Genomic DNA, 19,504 nt, shown 5'->3' on the forward strand with positions numbered 1-19,504 from the left:
TGAAGTGAATTTAGTGGAACAATTCAGGGCCACACATGGACATAATGGGCTGTTGCAGAGTTGCCAAATATTTGCAGTGATGTTGCAAATTCTTAGTTGTGCTAGGAGCAGCTATGTATTGAAATGCTCATCTTATATTGGCTCTCGAAGGTGTGGAGTGCATGAATTTTATTTTTATGAAGCATTATCTCCAGATACTTTTTAACATCTCCTCTCTGTCTGTCTATTCAAGGTATTCAATTAAATTTACTCTAGAATTACTCATTCTTTAAGCTTTTGGTGTAAAAGGTGGTGTTATATAATTTCAGTGTAGGGATAGCGAAGCTAGTGATATTAATTTATGCTCGTGCAGCATATGAAATTTTGACGTATGTAATTTTCCATCACAATTACAATTTCCCCAAAATGTGAACAAATAACACTTACTTTGATAGTTTACAATAAAAGCTTATTTCAGTGGAATAAAAAGTAATTGAACACCAACATTGCTCCACATATCACGAAACATTATCACACACTTTTACTTGGCCCCTGAACGGAGGATGCTGGGAGTGCAAGCTTGTGATGGACTTATAGCACATTGGCTGCTTAGACAAGCCCTGCCTCCTTTTCCTGGAGCAGCCAGCGTACAGTGTATAAAAGAAATGAACTGTAATGGATTAATGCATCACAGAAATAACATGAAACTTTATTCATTTTTAGAAATAATATCAATCACTACGCACAACGATGCATATGGATCAACACTGTATTCACAATGGGTATTTATTATTGTCGTGAACAATACTGTGACATAGCTAAGGTTGGCAACAAGCATAAACATTCCTGAACTACACACAGTCAGCTGACTTCCACTCATCACAGAGGGTCCAAGTAAAAGCGTGCGTTCATACATTTTTCACCTTTAGATCTATACGTATAATGCATACTAACTAGACTGTTGATTGATTTCATAATGTTCCCCTCTTGTCTGATACCCAAATGATAAAAAGAATCCAAATCCATCTCACTTATGGTTCCTTCAAATTTTTCCTACAACTTTTTTTATCTGTTGTTGCTTCTTATTCATAAAGCAGACCAATATGCCTCCTCCCACAAGGTATTGGATTAAGGTTAATAGAATACTTACAAATTGTATTCAGAATTGACTGTCACAACTGAGACACGCACTTCATTACCCAGAATTTCCATGTTAGTTTACATTGCTGTATAAATAAAAGCAAGAATAAACCCTAATTTATCCATTGGCATATATATAGTTTTCCATTTACAGTTTTAACTCTATAACCAGCAGCTGAGTCAATGGTAAAGCATTGTTGTGGTCACAAATTGTGCAGGGTGCTTGCATTGCTATAAAGCATGAGCTGCAAGGTATTCACATGGTTTTTACACCACAGTCACTCATTTTGACTTGATGCAAACATTTGAATTCCTTAGGAAAAACTGCATGAACAATCACTTTTAAAAGGAAAAGAAATGAGGTATAAAGCATTATTAATAACAATAAATGATGTAGTGAGGTATTCTGATTGGATCACAAATTATAAAATTAATTTTGAGTGATACTCATGCCTTTGTTAGCGTAATAAAATACTTATTATATTGAAATGTCTTATTTGCCTCCAGTGTTGTTGAGTGTGAAATGCAAATTGTAGACATTTTTTTGTAGAGCATCACTCAACAACAGTAAAGTATTTTATACTATCTAGAGAGATGAGCGGTAGCTGGTACTTTCAACAAAAGGCGAGGAAGTGCAGTGCTGCTGCAGCAGTTGGTACTGGGTACCAGCAAATGGGCCACGGAGAGGTCTGGCACATGTGGTGTTCAAAGGCAGTCTGCTGAGAATTTTTTGCAGAAATGTTATTGAATGGAGCTGTTTTGGCATGTTAGAAAGAAAACTGCATTGTATCTATTCTACCATTACCCTCAGGATTTAAGCATTCAGATAAGAGGTGCTATAAAAATTTAGGCAACTAGTGGTTTTGATCGCCAGATGTTGCATTCAGATGACGTTTACCACTAGACCACGGATATAGACATAGCATAAAATCTCTAACAGAAGACAAGACTTCCCCCAGGAACAGCATGGCCATTTTCTTTGTCCCAAGCTGAGAGCAGCATGGACTTTGACTCTGCGATGACAAACTGCTGACCAGGCTTTGTCAAAGAGTGTACCTGACTCCAAATGTTCATTGCATGCTGTTCCTTTCACAATATTTGCTCAAAACTGGTTGAGATGGATCTGCTTTCACTGATAGCAATAATTCTTGTCAGATTTGAAACGGATTGTCATTGATAAGGCATGATAGTTGTGTCCAGTTGTTGCTGGTTATGATATCTTTAGAATTGCTGTTTTTACATTGTTTTACATGGCTGTGAATGGTACATTCTCCCATGTAAACATGTTGAATAGTCTGCACTGAAATATTCCTGCTCACATTTAAATTGTAAATTAGTTAGAGGTCTCATCTCAGAATCTGCAATGTTCTCATTAAAATAAAGGGTTACTTATAAATGATAGGAAGTTTTAGAGCAGGAAACAATTTGTTGACATACTACATTCATCTTGATGAATCACATGTCAGTGAATGTTGGCCAAATTAGATTGTCGTCGTCGTTAGATGCAAAAATCACCAGGTTGTTTCTTTTTGGATTGCGCTTTATTCTTACATAAATCACATATTTTTACTTTTATAAACAAAACTTAAAAAACACAAAATAGTTCAGTTTTTCTTATTTATTCATAAATGCTCTGCCTAAAAATTACTGCCCTAATACTGCCAAAACTGAGACTAAGGTGAGCCGTGCAGTTGCAGCTGCTGTTAGTTTTGTAACTTTTTGACAATTAAAGTGGAATTTACTTTTTTAATTAAACCTATGATGTAAATATTAACCAAGTAATTTCACTAAAAATTCACATTTAAATTTGCTTGAAAAATCAAAACTAACACAATTACCATGATAATTTTTATCATCTTCTTTTTTGATGAAATTAAAAAATATTCCACATTTATCTTTAACTTCTCTTCATTTAATATTTTTCGTTGCTTTGTGCCTCAACATTCACTCACAAGAACTAGAATACTGCTAAGCATAATCATTTTTCCAGCAAGTACAACTCTTCAATACTGACATCTTTCTATGAAAATTATGTAAATTTTGTGATGTGAACATTACATTGTTTCATTGTGTCTAGTATTGATTGACTTAGTCAACTATTTCATTTATAGAAGTGAGTATAAATAGAGGAAAAATTACAGAGAAATGATTGTAGTTGAAAAGTATCATTGTGACAGTTATATTTATTGTTAATTGTTTTCTTCAGTCTGAAGACTGGTTTGCTGCTACTCTATTCTGTGCAGGTCTCTTCACCACTGAATAACTATTGCAACCTACAACCGTCTGAATCTGCATACTGTATTTGTCTCTCGGTCTCCCTATAGGATTTTTACCATCCACGCTTCCCTCCAGTACTAAAAACTGGTGATCCCTTGATGTCTCAGAATGTGTCCTATCAACCGATCCCTTCTTTAAGTCAGGTTGTGCCACAAATTTCTTTTCCCCCCAATTCTGTTCAGTACTTCCTTGTTAGTTAGTTGATCTACCCATATAATCTACAACATTCTTCTGTAGCACCACATTTCAAAAGCTTCCTTCCTGTGTAATCTGTTTATCTTCCATGTATCACTTCCATACTTATCTACACTCCAGATAAATACTTTCAAAAACGACTTCCTGACACTTAAATCTATATTTTTCGTTGCAAATTTCTCTTCTTCAGAAATGATTTTCTTGCCATTGCCAATCTACATTTTATATCCTATCTACTGCTGCCATCATCAGTTGTTTTACTGCCCAAATAACAAAACTCATATGATATTTTAAGTATCTTGTTTCCTAATCTAACTTCCTCAGCATCACTTGATTGAATTTGACTACACTGCATTATCCTTGTTTCCCTTTTGTTGATTTTCATCTTATATCATCCTTTCAAGACACTGATCATTCCATTTGACTGCTCTTCCAAGTCCTTTGCCATCTATGACAGAGTTACAGTGTCATCTGGCAAAGCTAAAAGCTTTTATTTCTTCTCCATGGACTTTAATTCCTATGCCAAATTTTTCTTTCATGTCCTGTACTGTTTGCTGAGTGTACAGGCTGAATAACATCAGGGATAGATTACAACCCTGTCTCCCTCCCTGCTCAACCAGTGCTTCCCGTTAATGCCCCACGACTGCTGTCTGATTTCTGTAAAAGCCTTTTGCTCCCTGTATTTTACACCTGCTACCTGTGGTGTCACCGCCAGGCACCACACTTGCTAGGTGGTAGCCTTTAAATCGGCTGCGGTCCGGTAGTATACGTCGGACCCGCGTGTCGCCACTATCAGTGATTGCAGACCGAGTGCCGCCACACGGCAGGTCTAGAGAGATTTCCTAGCACTCACCCCAGTTGTAAAGCCGACTTTGCTAGCGATGGTTCACTGACAAATTACGCTCTCAATTGCCGAGACGATAGTTAGCATAGCCTTTAGCTACGTCATTTGCTACGACCTAGCAAGGCACCATTATCATTTGCTATTTATCTTCTGATGCATGTACCGTCAGACCGATGTTCACCAATTATGGATTAAAGTTAAGTATTCCAGAAGCTACGTACTTTATTTGCTAGTCTCCATTACTTGTCCTGTTCCAGACCTCACGCCAGCCTGCGTGAGCCTAAACGCGTGCCTTTCGGCTTCCCGTCATAGTGGATTGGCTGTCTTGCCAGTCCACAACACTACCCTCAGAATTTCAGAGAGAGTGTTCCAGTCAGAATTGTCAAAAGCTTTCTCTAGGTCTACAAATTCTATAGATGTAGCTTTGCCTTTCCTTAACCTATCTTCTTAGCGAAGTTGTAGGGTTAGCATTGTCTTGCTTGTTCCTATATTTCTCTGTAATTCAAACTGATCTTCTGTAAGGTTGCCTTCAACCAGTTTTTCCAGTCTTCTGATAGTTCGATAGTATTGACATGTGTCAGCACCTGCTTTCTTTGTAATTGGAATTATTACATTCTTCTTGAAGTCTGACTGTACTTTGCCTGTCTCTTGAACATCAGATGGTAGAGTTTAGTCAGGGCTGGCTCTCCCAAGGCTATCAGTAGTTCTGAGGGAATGTCATCTGCTCCCAGAGACTTGTTTTGACTTTGGTCTTTCAGTTCTCTGTCAAATTCTTCTAACAGTATCGTATCTTCCATCTCTTCATCTCTGTCCTCTTCTATTTCTATAATATTGCCCTCAAGTACATCTCCATTGCTTAGATCCTCTGTATACTCCTTCCACCTTTCGGCTTTCCTTTGTTTGCTTAGAAATGGTTTTTCATCTTAACTCTTGATTTTCATACAGCTGCTTCTCTATTCTCCAAAGGCTTTTGTAATTTTTCTGTAGTCAGCATCTATCTTTCTCCTTGTGGTATATGCTTCTAAATCATCATACTTTTGCTGTAGCTATTCATGTTTAGCCATTTTGCACTTCCTGTCAGTCTCAGTTTTTAGATATTTGATTTCCTTTCACCTGCTCCATTTACTACATTTTTATATTTTCTTCTTTCATCAATGAAATTCAGTAACACCTGTGTTATCCAAGGATTTCTAATAGGCCTCGTCTTTCTATTTGATTGTCTGCTGCCTTCACTATTTTATCTTTCAAAGCTCCCCATTCATCTTCTGCCTTATTATTTTCCCCTGTTCTTGTCAGTTGTTGCCTAATTCTTCATCTGAAACCATTAACAACCTCTGATTCTTTCAAATTTTCTGGGTCTCATATCCTTAATTTCCTGTCTTTTTGCAATTTCTTCAGTTTAAATCTGGAGTTCATAACCAATAAATTGTGGTCAGAGTCCACATCTGTTGCTGAATATGAAATGAAAATGAATACAACACTGTGAAGAAATATATGGATTGAAAGACAGACTTTGAAAAATCAAATATAGATGTGTATTGTGTCCTACAACATGTGGATCTCAGACGATTGCATTACAGCTTCAATACCCCAACAACATGGTGTTGTTATGGTCACATCCAAAAATGATAGCTCCTTTCTGCCATTCTGTCATGTCTTCACATCGACCCATCTTACTACACTGAAACTGTACGACTGACGGGCACACATCACTTCTGTCATGAATTATGTTAGTGGTGGAGGGTCACATGACTGCCCCATATTAGTTCCACCCAATTTACAATACTCAAAGTGACCAATGTGCTCTTTTAAGAGGATGGCTGATATTTTATGTGGTGAGCATATTTTACCTGGGAACTGTTAGTATGTTATAATGTACGTGTATGGGGCTCAGGAAAACATTCTGCAAGATACACATACCAAATGTGTGTACATCTTTTGGTGTGGAGGACTTGGGATTACAATCATACTGTGAATCATACCTCACATGTGCAGACTCCCTCATTGGCCTTCCAACAATTTTACTCCCTGATGAGAAACTAATTCAGGATTCCCTTCTTGCCCTGCAAAGGCAAATTAAAGTGGTACAGTTGCGTCGGGTGTTGGGGTAGATGAAGATACAGGAAAATGATCAAAAGAAGACATAAGCTGTACATAAGAGCAAACAAGGGGTTGGGAGGGGAGGGGAAGAGTGCAGTGGGCTCTGCTGTTCTGTAACTTTTCACAATGAAGTTTCATATGAATTAAAATGTTAATGGCACTGAAAGGTATTGCCATGTTCTCCTGCAGTGAGTTGGGAGGGGAGGGGCTGAATCCTTTTGTAGTTCATATGAAGCTTGGGTTTGGCGAGTACAAGAAAGAGAGAGAGAGAGAGAGAGAGAGAGAGAGAGAGTGAGTGAGTGAGTGAGTGAGTGAGTGAGTGAGTGTGTGTGTGTGTGTGTGTGTTTGTTTGTTGAAACAAGACCTGCTTTCGCCTCCTCTGCAGTCGCTCCGCACTGCAAAACATCAAAGTTATTCCCGAGTTTGTCAAAGTTGATCAGCACTTAACTGTGCTTAAGTCTTTCAGAAACTTCAAATCATTTATGGAACTGTTCAAAATGAGTTGTCGTTGTAGAATGTGTCATCCTTATGGGTTTCAAAGTTTCTGAATGAAGAACAGAAAGCTGTGCAAGAAGCAGTTTTTTGCGTGCTTCTCTTAAAGTATGAGGAAGGCGGTGATGTTTTTCTACAAAAAACATTGCATATGATAAGACTTCAGTCCAGTGTTACACCCTTTAATCAAAGAAAGTCAGTATGGAGCGAAAAGGAGCAGTGGAGGGATCTTGTGTAAGCAAAGATATGGTTGTCCATTGGTGAGGTTATAGCCACAGTGTTCTGTGGCTGCAAAAGTATTCTGCTGGTCAATTTCTTGCCAGAACATATTACCATTGATGCTTCATACTACTGTGACCCCCTTCGTCAAATGTGAGCTGTCCACTGCTCAACATGATGCAGTACCCAGAACAGACATGTATTGCTTCTCCGTGACAATGCCACCTCACACTGCAACAATAACTCAACAAAATTTGGTTGGTATACATTGGGCTGCCCTTGAACCTCAAGTGTACTTGTCACTGTGTGAGTTCCATGTGCTTGGGCCACTCAAGGGAGCTCTAGATGGAGAGCACATGATGACTGATGCAGAGATGCTACAGTTGATATGCAGTTGGCTTCAGTCACACTGTCATACTTTCTTTGAAAATGGCATTATAAACTGTTTTGCTGATAGTATCAAGAAAACATCAGCTATATGGCAAGTGGTTACCTATACTCATTCCATTATTTGTATTTTGCGAAGAACTTCCCAAATGCCTTTAATATTTAGTGCCATAGCATCAAAATGTGTGAAATCTGGGCAATACGGTCCATTTACCACAAGCAGTAATAATGACCGCCATTTGAATAAAGGTGAAACTGTTTCTGACTGTAGCATCTTTGACACAAGATATAGCAAAACATCATTGCTATAAATGTTATGACTTATCAGTTAAGCGCTCTCTCTCTCTCTCTCTCTCTCTCTCTCTCTCTCTCTCTCTCTCTCTCTGTGTGTGTGTGTGTGTGTGTGTGTGTGTGTGTGTGTGTGTGTGTGTGTGTGTGTGAGAGATTTAGTACATTGTTTGTTATGTAGATGGCTGCATTGTTAAACCCTAAGCTTCATATTGGTAGTAGTAACAACAAATACATTTAATCTTTTTCTTAATTTTTTTCAGCTCATTGTGGGACTGAATTCATCTTTGCAAAAATTAAAGAAACTTTAGGTATTAAAGTACATGTGAAACGTAATAAATACTTACAATACGAAGGAATTGAAGAGATTCGTACCTGCTTAACTGATGATTGTTTCACAAGAGTACATGCATGCTGTCGCCATGTAAGTATTTAAACCATATGCTTGTAAACTTACACAATGTGTACTCCTGAAGATATGTAGCATACTAAAATTTCGCAACCAACATCACATAACACTGGAATTTGAAAGGTGTTGCATGACAGTGCAATAGCTTATAATTGAAATTAATATTATTTCGAATATCAAGATTGTGTAGTTTTCATAACAGCGGTAACTTTCGTAGTAGTGAGACAGTACAATTAAGTTAATACATTGTGTGTTCAAGTTTTAAAATGCTAACTGAAACTGAGGCAATGTATTTGATATAATGTAAGCAAGAGAACCAGATCTCAAAAGTTTCACACATTAAAAAAAATGCAACAGATTTTTCCAGAATTGTTCCAGGTAGAAGTTTTCCTTCCATACTTCCCAGAACTAATTTTATGTAGTTCCTCTATATGTCACTTGCTAATGATATGTCTATACATGGTATTTAAATTACGTGATCTAGCAGCATTGTGCTGGCACTCCTCTCAAATGTTACTATTTTTGTCTATGTTGTTCTTGTTAGTTTGGATTCATTTATTTGCATTTAAGGAATGCTGCCATTCACTGTAACAAGTAGAAATTACATGCATGTTGTTCTTAATTCCTCTACAGTTACTCAGTACATGTACTTCCCTACACACTACAGCACTTTCAACAAGGAATTTGAGATTGTAGCTTACACTGCCTGATAGATTGTTCATCATTATTGAAAACGTGGGTGGTATAACCATATGTTATATTCCTTCAATGCTGATTAGAAGTCATATTTCTGGAAAGTGTATGTGGCTCTAAGTTGTAATCAATTATAGTGCTTTACTAGTTATGGTTTTATTGTAGCTGGTATACACTTGCCTTCCTCAGACTTTTGAACTGAATTACCAATCTGGTTATAGGAAGACTGCAGTTTGACACAGCCTCCAAATTGCATTGCTCCTTGGCATTTTTCATATATCCAAATAGTTGTCAGAGTGAAGAGAAGCAGTAAGTGACAGAAAAGAATCCTAGGACCCAAACATTTGGATTTGTTGACTGATGCTTTGCCCAGTCAACCACTGAGCCACACCATATGTGGTACTGTAAATAAAGCCAGTCACATATTGGAGAAAATTGTCTGTATACTCACTTATTTGTTATCTATCAACATTATGGTACATTAATGAACACTTTTTGCAAATTTGTGGTGACTCAATCCATATGTTCACATTCAACAAAAATTTGTGTGAAAAGAGTAAATTGTGTTTAGATGATTGCTGCTTCTTAAACTTATGTTTATTTTTGGAGAGATGCCTTTCTTTTTCCAGGAAAATTATTATATTCAACCATAGCATATGTTGTAGAATTCTGCAACAGACTGACACCCCTGATCTATAATTTTTTTTCTACCCATTGGCACATTTTTGTAGTCCTTTGGGACTGAGTGCTGCTATAGATATTCAGAATCAATGATAAAGGCACTATTTCTGCAGAAGACTCAGTGTAAAGCCTAACCAGATTTGTATGAGAGTGGTGCATTATTCCTTCTCAGGTGGTTCACTTGCTTTCTCAACAGTGGGGATGCTTATTGTTATGTAACTCATGTGTGTGTTTTTCCCCCAGTCAGCCCTTTCTAATATATTATGATATTAATTTGTAAATGTAATGAAATGTAAAAGTTAATCTTTTAAGTATGGTAAGGAAAGTTCTCTCAAAATCTCCGCCCGAACAGGCCTCAGAAGGCCCTGAGGTACTGACCACACTCACACCCTATCCTCAGTCAATAGGCACCACTGGATATGAATTTGGAGGGGCATTTGGTCAGCAAACCATGCTCCCAGCTGTTGTCAGCTTGGCAGCTTTTGTGTCCACAACTGCTACTTTTCAGTCAAGTAGCTCCTCAGATATCAAAAGGACTGAGTGCAACCTGCTTACCATTGCCTGTCATATTAATTGCAATTTTCTGTTCAAAAGACACTGGTCACACGTTGAATTTGAACTATATGCTCTGGTTCTTCTCATGATTGTGTGCACCCCAATGATGTGCGTTTTGCCAGTGGTGATAATGTAATTTGTTTCAAGGTGAGTGATCAGAAAGAACTTCACAGTGAGAGGTGTAACAAGGCCTTTAACCATTATATAGTAGGTTGACTTATGCACATCCTTTCTGTGTAAGAAATATATTGTAACTATTTATGTGGGTGATGTAGAACTACTTTGGCAATTGTGAATAGAATCTTAGGAAGAATGATCTGTTGCACTCTTCTTACATGTCTATAAGATTTACCCTATTCTTTTCAGTTTCTGAAGATGATTTTCTGCCACCAGAAACTTAACATTCCATCTCTTTTCACACAGTTCATTATCATCTTAACAATGAACTCAAACGTGTGCATTTTATCAATTTTTGCACCTTGGAGCTAGATTTTATATGCAGCGAACATTTTGATTGCCTATGCCTTTTTTATTTCACTTGTGCGTATACACAGTACATGTAAAGGGAAATCTTGAAGGTATGTGAAATTAGTAGAAAATTTCACTGAACATTAATTATGGCCACAGAATAACTAACTAATCTCAAAAATGTGATTTTTTTTCATTAAAAATATTTTTCACAATTTTGTGATACCTGGCTGATCTCCTCAAGGCCTCTCTCTCTCTCTCTCTCTCTCTCTCTCTCTCTCTCTCTCTCTCTCTCTCTCTCTCAAGTTTCCACTGTTCTGCTTTTTCAGTTTTACCCTGTTTTAGAATCACCTGTTTGTTATTGCTTGCTTTTAATAGCCTGTAAGTTTCCATGGATTTATTTTTATTTGATAATGCATGTACCTGGTAATATTAATTCTTTCCATGTACACAGGATGAAGTTCAGGGTATGTATCTACCTTGCCGTGGAGATGGCTATCATACTAGAATTATAAAACCATCTGCTATGTGGTTTAGATCCTCAGCAAAGGGCAGAAAGGTATGTTTGCATTCTGTATTATGTAAAATTGGAATAGAGTACTGTCAATTTCTTTTGGGACTTGTTAGTTAGAGGACTTGTTTGTTGAAGTAAGACAGTGATCCATGTAATGTCCTGCAAGCATTCAGCTTATGACACACATTTTGTCCACATAAAACCACACCAAGGGCTATTGTTCATAGGTGCAACTATGTTTGTTGTGCAGAGTTGTAAAGAGAACTGAGCACTTAAACATTCAAAACTTTATAGTAGATTTGTATCCAAATAAGAAGTTAGTGTCGTAAGACAGTCCACTGAAGGGAATGCTGGTTCAGCAAAAGTATAAATACTGATGACTGACCTTTGTTAACCAGTGTGTCCGAGGTGCATGCAGATGGAATGGAAAGAGCGTAATCAAAAGTTTGGGATGTGTAGACCAGTTTTGACAGTGTCTTTTGAGGTAGTGCAGTGCATACATGTCTTCTCTTCCAAGTGTAGCTTATGCCACAGTATTAATGTGAGCAAACAGTCAAAGATGTTGATTGTATTTGTGTGTACCAAAGGCCATAGGCTGAAGAACAAATTTACTGCATCATACTGCTCGCCAGATTTATCAGTTCAGTAATGTCAGGCCTTTGTCTACAAGGAATTAACAGTATAACTGTGGCTGAAAGTTAATCATAAGATGTCTTGTATCATAAGACATAATATCTAACATCTTAACAAAAACCCTAAATTATTTATAAAATAAAATTTTAAAATAATTAACTAAAATGCAATCTTAAAGATAGGTGGTTTAAAGCCTAGTATTATGTATTTTAAAGTAAACAAATTATAGGTTAATAACTTTAAAGCTTATCCCATAAAGAATAAATATGTTAAATTTTTATCTAAAAAATGAAATAAAAACAAACTAACAAAAAAAATTAAATTTTTTCCTAAGAAATTAGATATCTTAGGAAACGATTAACATTTCATTTCCACAAATAACTCAACAGTAATTAAGACACATTAGTTATTTTTAAATCAACCTAAATCAAGATAAGTAGATAAATACTAACATTTTGATAAACTCTGATACAAAATAAACAAAAATTCAATATAACATTATCAGTGATAAAGATGTCTTGATTTGCACAAAAAAATTTCGGTGTAGGTGAAATACTTTACTAATAAGTTATATCTTGAACATATTCCTAGATACTTTCCAGTACATCTACTATGTTAAGATTCATGTCATCTAAATTGAAGCTACCTTTAACAAAAATTTTTGTTGGAATAATCAGTTGTGAGAGTGAAATGTATACACCTCAGAGCCAATATCAGTTAAATTAATTAAATTAAATTACTGTCAAATCCACTCTCATTAACAGTTTTTCACCATCAAAACCATTATAAACAAAACTCTATTGTAACCGACCTCGTCTTAACTGTAAGCTGCATGTTGACTTGAAATATTTTATGACTATAAATCAAGAGAATTACAGTTCTAAAAAGAATCTCTGATACCAGAGATACACAAACAAAGTAAGGTCAGTTGTGTATTCTTAATCACAGGGTAGGTTCTTCGGAGTGGAATGTAATACCACAAGTTCTTTGGGTTTAAAGACCTAATAGTACTGTGGTAAGTATAATTAAAATTCTAAGTAATAGGGTACCTAATCCTAGTTCATTATTTAAGTTTCACAGGTTCGTAAAAATAGCCATAAAATTTTTAACATTTCACCTTACAAATTATAATTTAACTCTTATATATAACTGCTTTATCCAATGATATCTACTTTTCAGTGATATTACCATGGCTACTGGCATGAATTATGCAACACTAAACTAATTGCTAGCTCTAAGATCACGTGCTAATTAAATGAAATTACTGCAAAAAGAACATGTAGTCAACAAAACTTGTGTATAACACAAAGAAAAAGTGAATAAATAAACTCTCTTTAAACAAACACAGTTAATTATCTTACAAAATCACAAATTTTCAAGAATATTTAAAATAATTAGAACACAAATCCTTCATGACTACAACTACTTCTGTTATATGTAAATAATATAAATATTGAACTGGTATCCTGATAAATATATTACATTATTGTCTGTATCATTTGAGCTTTCTTTCCTGTTAGTAGTAAATGAAGATCAAATTGTGTTTTTTTGTGTGTGTGTGTGTGTGTGTGTGTGTGTGTGTGTGTGTGTGTGTGAGGGAGGGAGGGAGAGAGAGAGAGAGAGAGAGAGAGAGAGAGAGAGAATGTGTTTCAGAATTATATTGTTACTATTAAAATAATTGATTATATTAATATAATAATTAAATAATGGCATTTAATATATTGTACATTAATAAATATTTTATTATGCAGTAATTTCTTTCTCTCTAGAAATAGGTAGCTTTAACTTTTGAAAAATATATAAGATAGAATAATCAGTTCACACTGATAAAATAAAACCAATAATGATATATTCAATTATATGTAATCAAATTATTTATGTTCAAGTAAAACAAAAATGAAAAAATTTTCTCCTACACACAAAATTAATTAGACCAAAAGGAAACCATGCATACATAATTTTTTTAAAATCTTTTAATATATGTATTAAATGACAAATAATGAAGTTGCCAGATTAAGGGGACCACACTGTGGTTCAGGTCGAAAAAAATCAATTTTCTGTTTTCATCATATTTGGATAGATTAAGGTTTTATTTAAGTACTCTGAAAAGGGTCTTGCTGAAATTCCCCCCCCCCCCCCCCCCGAACATTTTCCTACCACGTGTGTTTCTGTGCCATGCCCACTTTTCTGCACATATTTTAGATCTTTATATCCCCTACATTGCATGTTATGGTTCCACATGTCCCCCCCCCCCTGCCCAGAGAGTGTTGGCTATCCTTGGAATGCAACAGTCGGTATTCTTTTGTTTCTGTTGTTTGTATACAACACTCTTTCAAACATGAGGTTAGTTTTGTTCAAGTGTGATTGTGAGTAGTTGTTATACTTACGTTTGCAGTGCTTGTTAACGTGTGTTTTGTTGTGCTTATTGAAGATGACGAAATGTAAAGGCATTTTCAAGAAACAACGATTTAGAGGAAACAAGTTTCGAAAGCTTTCTGTACAAGAGGTTATGTCGCCTGGCAATGATGTTTCTAATTGTAGTTCTTCAACAAGTGCATCATCAAAGAAGGTCTCACCACTTCAAGAAAGTTACAAAGAATTTACTGTAAGTGACAAGGGGTGCAGTAACATTATTATAAATTTGAGAATATTATCAGACATAATTTCTAAATGTGTACAATGTTGACAGTGTGGCAAGTCACAGTGTGTGAAAATTTGTGAGAGTGCCAGTGGGAGAAAATGCCTAGCAATTGCTTTGGATTTATGAGTTCTTCAAAACCAGATGCAAGTGGCCCATATGAAATCAATACTAGATTCGTTTATGTCTTACGATCCATTGGCAAGGGCATGGTTGAAGGGAGAACATTTTGTTCAGTGATGAACTTACATCAACCTCCAAATAAATCTCAAAAACTGACTGCAGTATTAGAGAAAGCTGTATGTGAGGTCAGTGAGGAAAGCATGAAACTGGCTACTAGGGAAGCAGTGGAAGAAAATGATGGATGTTTGGGTATTGCAGTTGCACTTGATGGAAGTTGGCAGAAAAGAGGACATACTTCTCTGAATGGAGTAGTGACTGCCACGAGTGTAGACACTGGTAAAGTGTTAAATGTGGAGATAATGTCTAAATATTGCAAATGTCGTAAAGTCAATGAACATAAAGAACACAACTGCGTGGCTAATTTTAGAGGAACAGGTGGTGGTATGGAAGTTCATGGAGTACAACAAATATTTCATCACTCCATAGAAACAAGAGGTATACGGTACACCAAATATTTGGGCGATGGTGACAGTAAGGCATACAACTATGTGGTGAACTCTAAGCCATATGGAGATGCCATTATTAGCAAAATAGAATGTGTAGGCCATTTTCAAAAACGTTTGGGAACAAGGCTGAGAAAACTAACTGTTGACAGCAATTAAACCTATTTTCAGAGACTTGGCTCATCCTGACCTTCTAAGGAAATGTCTGCATGGGCAGACACAGAACCCAAATGAATGTTTCAACAGCATAATTTGGAACTGTCTTCCTAAAACTGTATTTGTAGGCATGCATACAATGAAACTAGGAGTTCATGATGCTGTTATTACATTCAATTGTGGTAATAGTGGAAAGTGTTGGGTACTGAAAAAGCTGGGAATTAATCATGGTGAAAATGTGATCACTGGGCTGCAACATTGCGATAAAATGAGGATAGCCGATGCAGACAGGTCTGCATCTAATATGGCCAAGAAAGCAAGAAAAACATGCAGGAAGGTGAAAAAGAAGCTGGAAGACCTGCTAGAGACCAAAGAAGGGCTATCATATGCAGCATGACAGTTTTAATTAACTGTTAGTAACAAATTTCAAAAGTTTTTTCTTTAAACTCAATTTCCCACAAACAAAAATTTTCAGTACGTATGCCCCATTATATCAGAAACTATCATAGATAAATCAATGAAATTTTCAGAGACTCTGCATAACATAAAAGGCCACCTCTGCTACTACATTCATTAATATTCCCCCATTTGGAAGTTCACAAAAAAATATTTTCTGCAGAAAAAGCTTAATATTTTTTGTTAATAAATTTATAAAAGTATTTCTTAAAAACTATAAAATGGATAAAGTAGATTTTAGTACAGTTGACTCTGTTAGCATCATGTAACATACAGTGAAAATATAAAGGCCCTGTATCAAATAGTTTTTTCAGAAATGGGTCAAATACTTGCCTAAATTAACATGGGTCCGATAGGCAGGGTGTGGTTCCCTTAAAGTGCTTCCTTGATAGGGTAAATTAAGTAAATAAATATTACCTAAGATAAGCTAACCAAGCTAACATATTCATACCTCTCTACTTTTTAATGACCAACAGTTCTACAAAACTTCTCTTCCTATCAGCATTTATGATATGAACAATACTGTCCATCTCATCAAACTCCTAATTTGGAGTTTAAATATGACTAGAGATCAGCTTACTCTCATTTACCCCCAAATTAACAATAAATAAAAATGTAATAATAAATAATCAGTTAAATATTTTATTGTTAAAGTGTAAGGCTCAACAATATTATTATTTTCAGTTTTATTGATTCAAATAAAATATCCGACAGGTTGTTATAGTCAGATCTAGATTATGGTTAAAAATTAGTGTGGCTCCATTACACTTCTGATTTCCAGAAGTAATGGGAGCATTGAACTGAAATAACAATTTAACATTTATAACATGACAAATATTGCTTCTATAATAGTTCTTACATACTGTATCCAGTTAAGAACATTTATTTGAATTATTGCTATCTTAAGAATTATTATTGGAGCAATGGGTCTAAATGAAAAAATTATGACAACTTTTAGCATATTCATCAATTGGACACCTAGCATACTCATCATTTTTAGTTACAGAAAATATTTGACAACTTTATTTCATTATTTATTCGTTATTAAGCCTAATTATAGTCCTATTGTTCAAGCAAATAAATTTATTCTTTATAAATCAAATCTGTTCAGTAAGAATTATAAAAACAGAATAAATTCATAATATTTTTGTCACTCTTATTCCTTGATGGATTACTGACCTTTCTTAGATTTTTACCAAAATGAATTGTTATGCAATCACTTGTGAAAACAATATATCAACATTAATAACAAATATAGTGGTATTAACTGCTGTCACACACACACACACACACACACACACACACACACACACACACACACACACACACACACAATATCCTCAGCCCTTACAATATGTTATACAAAAAATTCATCATAAATGAACATTTAGCCTAAAGATCAAGATTTATACCACTTATAACTGTTATAATTACAAAAATAGGATTAATTTTTAGAACAACTTTAATTTCATTACACGAAGGACTTACATTAAATAATCTAATAACCTTCAGAGTTAAAATTAAAAGAATAATCTTTTAGGCCTTCATAAAATTTTACACCTCTAAAATTGCGGTCCAAAACCGTAACTGAATATAAGACCAACTTATGGTAAGAGGGAAAATTCTCATAAGTAAAATTACTGTCTACCTGTAGTAACCAAGTAATACCATAACCAATTCAAGTAACAAAAATATGACTCCACATGTAACAAGACACAGAACAACTCATGTCCGCGGTACAAACTGGAAGTACATAGAGAGGCAGTCAGTTCTGCTCCGTGCATATATAGGCGAGAGTTGCCAGCAGACAGTGCCACGCACGTCTCCCACAGACTACCTCCAGTGGTCGACCGTGCTGATACAGTTGGTGGACAGTTCAAACACACATGTGCAGTGACACCACACTCAGCACACTCACAGTCACATGCATTAGTAGCAGGATTCAGCACACCTTTCCCTCGTGCAAAATGGGCACTCGGACAAAAGAGGAGAGCCTGGTGGCCTGACAAGTGACACAGGCATCAGATGCAGAGCAGCAGCAACTGGTTCTGATGGTGGGGGCGAGAAGATGTGCCAGGTGGATACCAGAGCATAGGGCTGGAATGCGTGAGGACACGGGGATGCCTGAGGGCAGTGGGCCCATGCGCCACCTGACGGTAACATTGGAGAGGAGGGTGTCATCACCATCTCTGTGTCAGCATGAGCAGTCAGGTCCCTGTGTGGAGGAGATGGGGCTGGACCCACCAGTGACAGTGGCTGAGGCGATGATGGCAAGAGGATTGGTGGAGGTGGCCCGACCTGAACAGTAGGCTGTGGCAACGGATGCGAGGCTGGAGGTGGACTGGTGCCCAGTCTCGAGAAGCTGGAACCTCAGGATGCTGCACATAGAGGAGGGGGCACCTGCACAGCAGGTGACGATGGGCTTGAGACAGAGGCATGGGGTGTGATGTGGTGACAGGAGTCGCACCAGTGAACCGGTAGCTTCCGGCAGCAACCAGGGGTGTAACTGATCAAAATGGCACATCACCAACCCGTACGCCACACGGATGTGACGAAGACAGCATTCCTGGTGGCAGACAACAGTGTCTGGTATCCACTTGGGCCACTGACCAAACACTCGGGCTCGCACTCGCACTGCCAGATGAACCTGGCTGCAGCAGGTGCAGCTGCCAAAAGTGGAGCAGCGTGCATGGCTGCCGGCCAAGAAGAAACTCAGCTATGCCTTCACATAGGCATGAAGCGATAGGTGCTCAAAAAATGGAGAATGACATCATCTGGTGAAGAATCCACAACAAACTTTTTCATTTGGGACTTAGTGCATATGCACTATCCCTTCCACCTCACCATTTGATCGAGGAGGGGATGGTGGAGCTGTAACATGATGAATGCCATGATAGGAACAAAACAATTGAAAGGTGTGAGAAAAGAACTGGGTCCCATTATTGGAAACTAAGGTAAAAGGCAACCCCTCGATAGAAAAAGACCATAAAAAATGTAGGAATTGTGGCCTCTTCTGACATTGATGCGCACCAGAGACTGTAAGGAAACCAAGAAAATGCATCCACAACCCAGAGTACATAGGAATTGAAGAAGGGACTGCAAAGCCTACATGAATGCATTCCCATGGCTGGCAGGGAGCAGGCCAGCAGGGATGCCCTGGGAGCTGACTGTTGTCGGGCACACTGCTCACAAGCTGTGACAAAACGGACAATTTTGCCATCAATCTCTGGCCAAACAACATGTCTCCTAGCGAACAATTTAGTGTGCAAAACTCCCCAATGGCCCTGGTGGAGAAGGTCTAGAACCTCACACCGTAATATGGTGGGAATGACTGCTCTGGGAGAGAGGCCTTCCGTGGGCAGCAGCAAAACCCCGTCAAAAACAGAGGGGTGATGCCATAAGGAAAAAAAGTTGCAAAGGGGTTCAAAGCATGACTCAGTGGTTTATCTGGCCAACACTGTTGAACAAATTCAACCACCTGATGGAGAACTGGGTCGGTGGCAGTGGCAGATGTTAAGCATGAGCTCGTAATTGGGAAATCCTCGACTGCAGCCTACATTTCAGTATCAAGATGGAAGCAAAGCAATTCTTCATTATCAAAGTTGGGATCAGGACCCACAGGAAAAAGTGGGACAAGTTGTCCACATTGGTATGTTTAGACATAGGTCAGAAATGGATTTCGTAATTGTAATGAGATGATAACAGCACCCAGCATTGTAGATAGTGTGCTGTCTTGTCAGACAAGGAAGTGTGA

The 19,504-nt window shown here is 37.1% G+C and overlaps 1 protein-coding gene across 1 annotated transcript in view; it reads left to right on the plus strand.

Annotated features, from left to right (window-relative positions):
* The window catches only part of LOC126248737 (protein artemis-like), a 92,685-nt gene that overhangs the window by 37,489 nt on the left and 35,692 nt on the right, over window positions 1-19,504 (plus strand). Inside the window, exons 4-5 of the mRNA XM_049950059.1 lie at window positions 8,185-8,345; window positions 11,182-11,286. Of these exons, the coding sequence (XP_049806016.1) occupies window positions 8,185-8,345; window positions 11,182-11,286 (266 nt within the window). The remainder of the gene's footprint in view (window positions 1-8,184; window positions 8,346-11,181; window positions 11,287-19,504) is intronic.

The sequence above is a fragment of the Schistocerca nitens genome, chromosome 3 (assembly GCF_023898315.1).
Source record: "Schistocerca nitens isolate TAMUIC-IGC-003100 chromosome 3, iqSchNite1.1, whole genome shotgun sequence".
In the NCBI taxonomy this organism is placed as follows: domain Eukaryota; kingdom Metazoa; phylum Arthropoda; class Insecta; order Orthoptera; family Acrididae; genus Schistocerca; species Schistocerca nitens.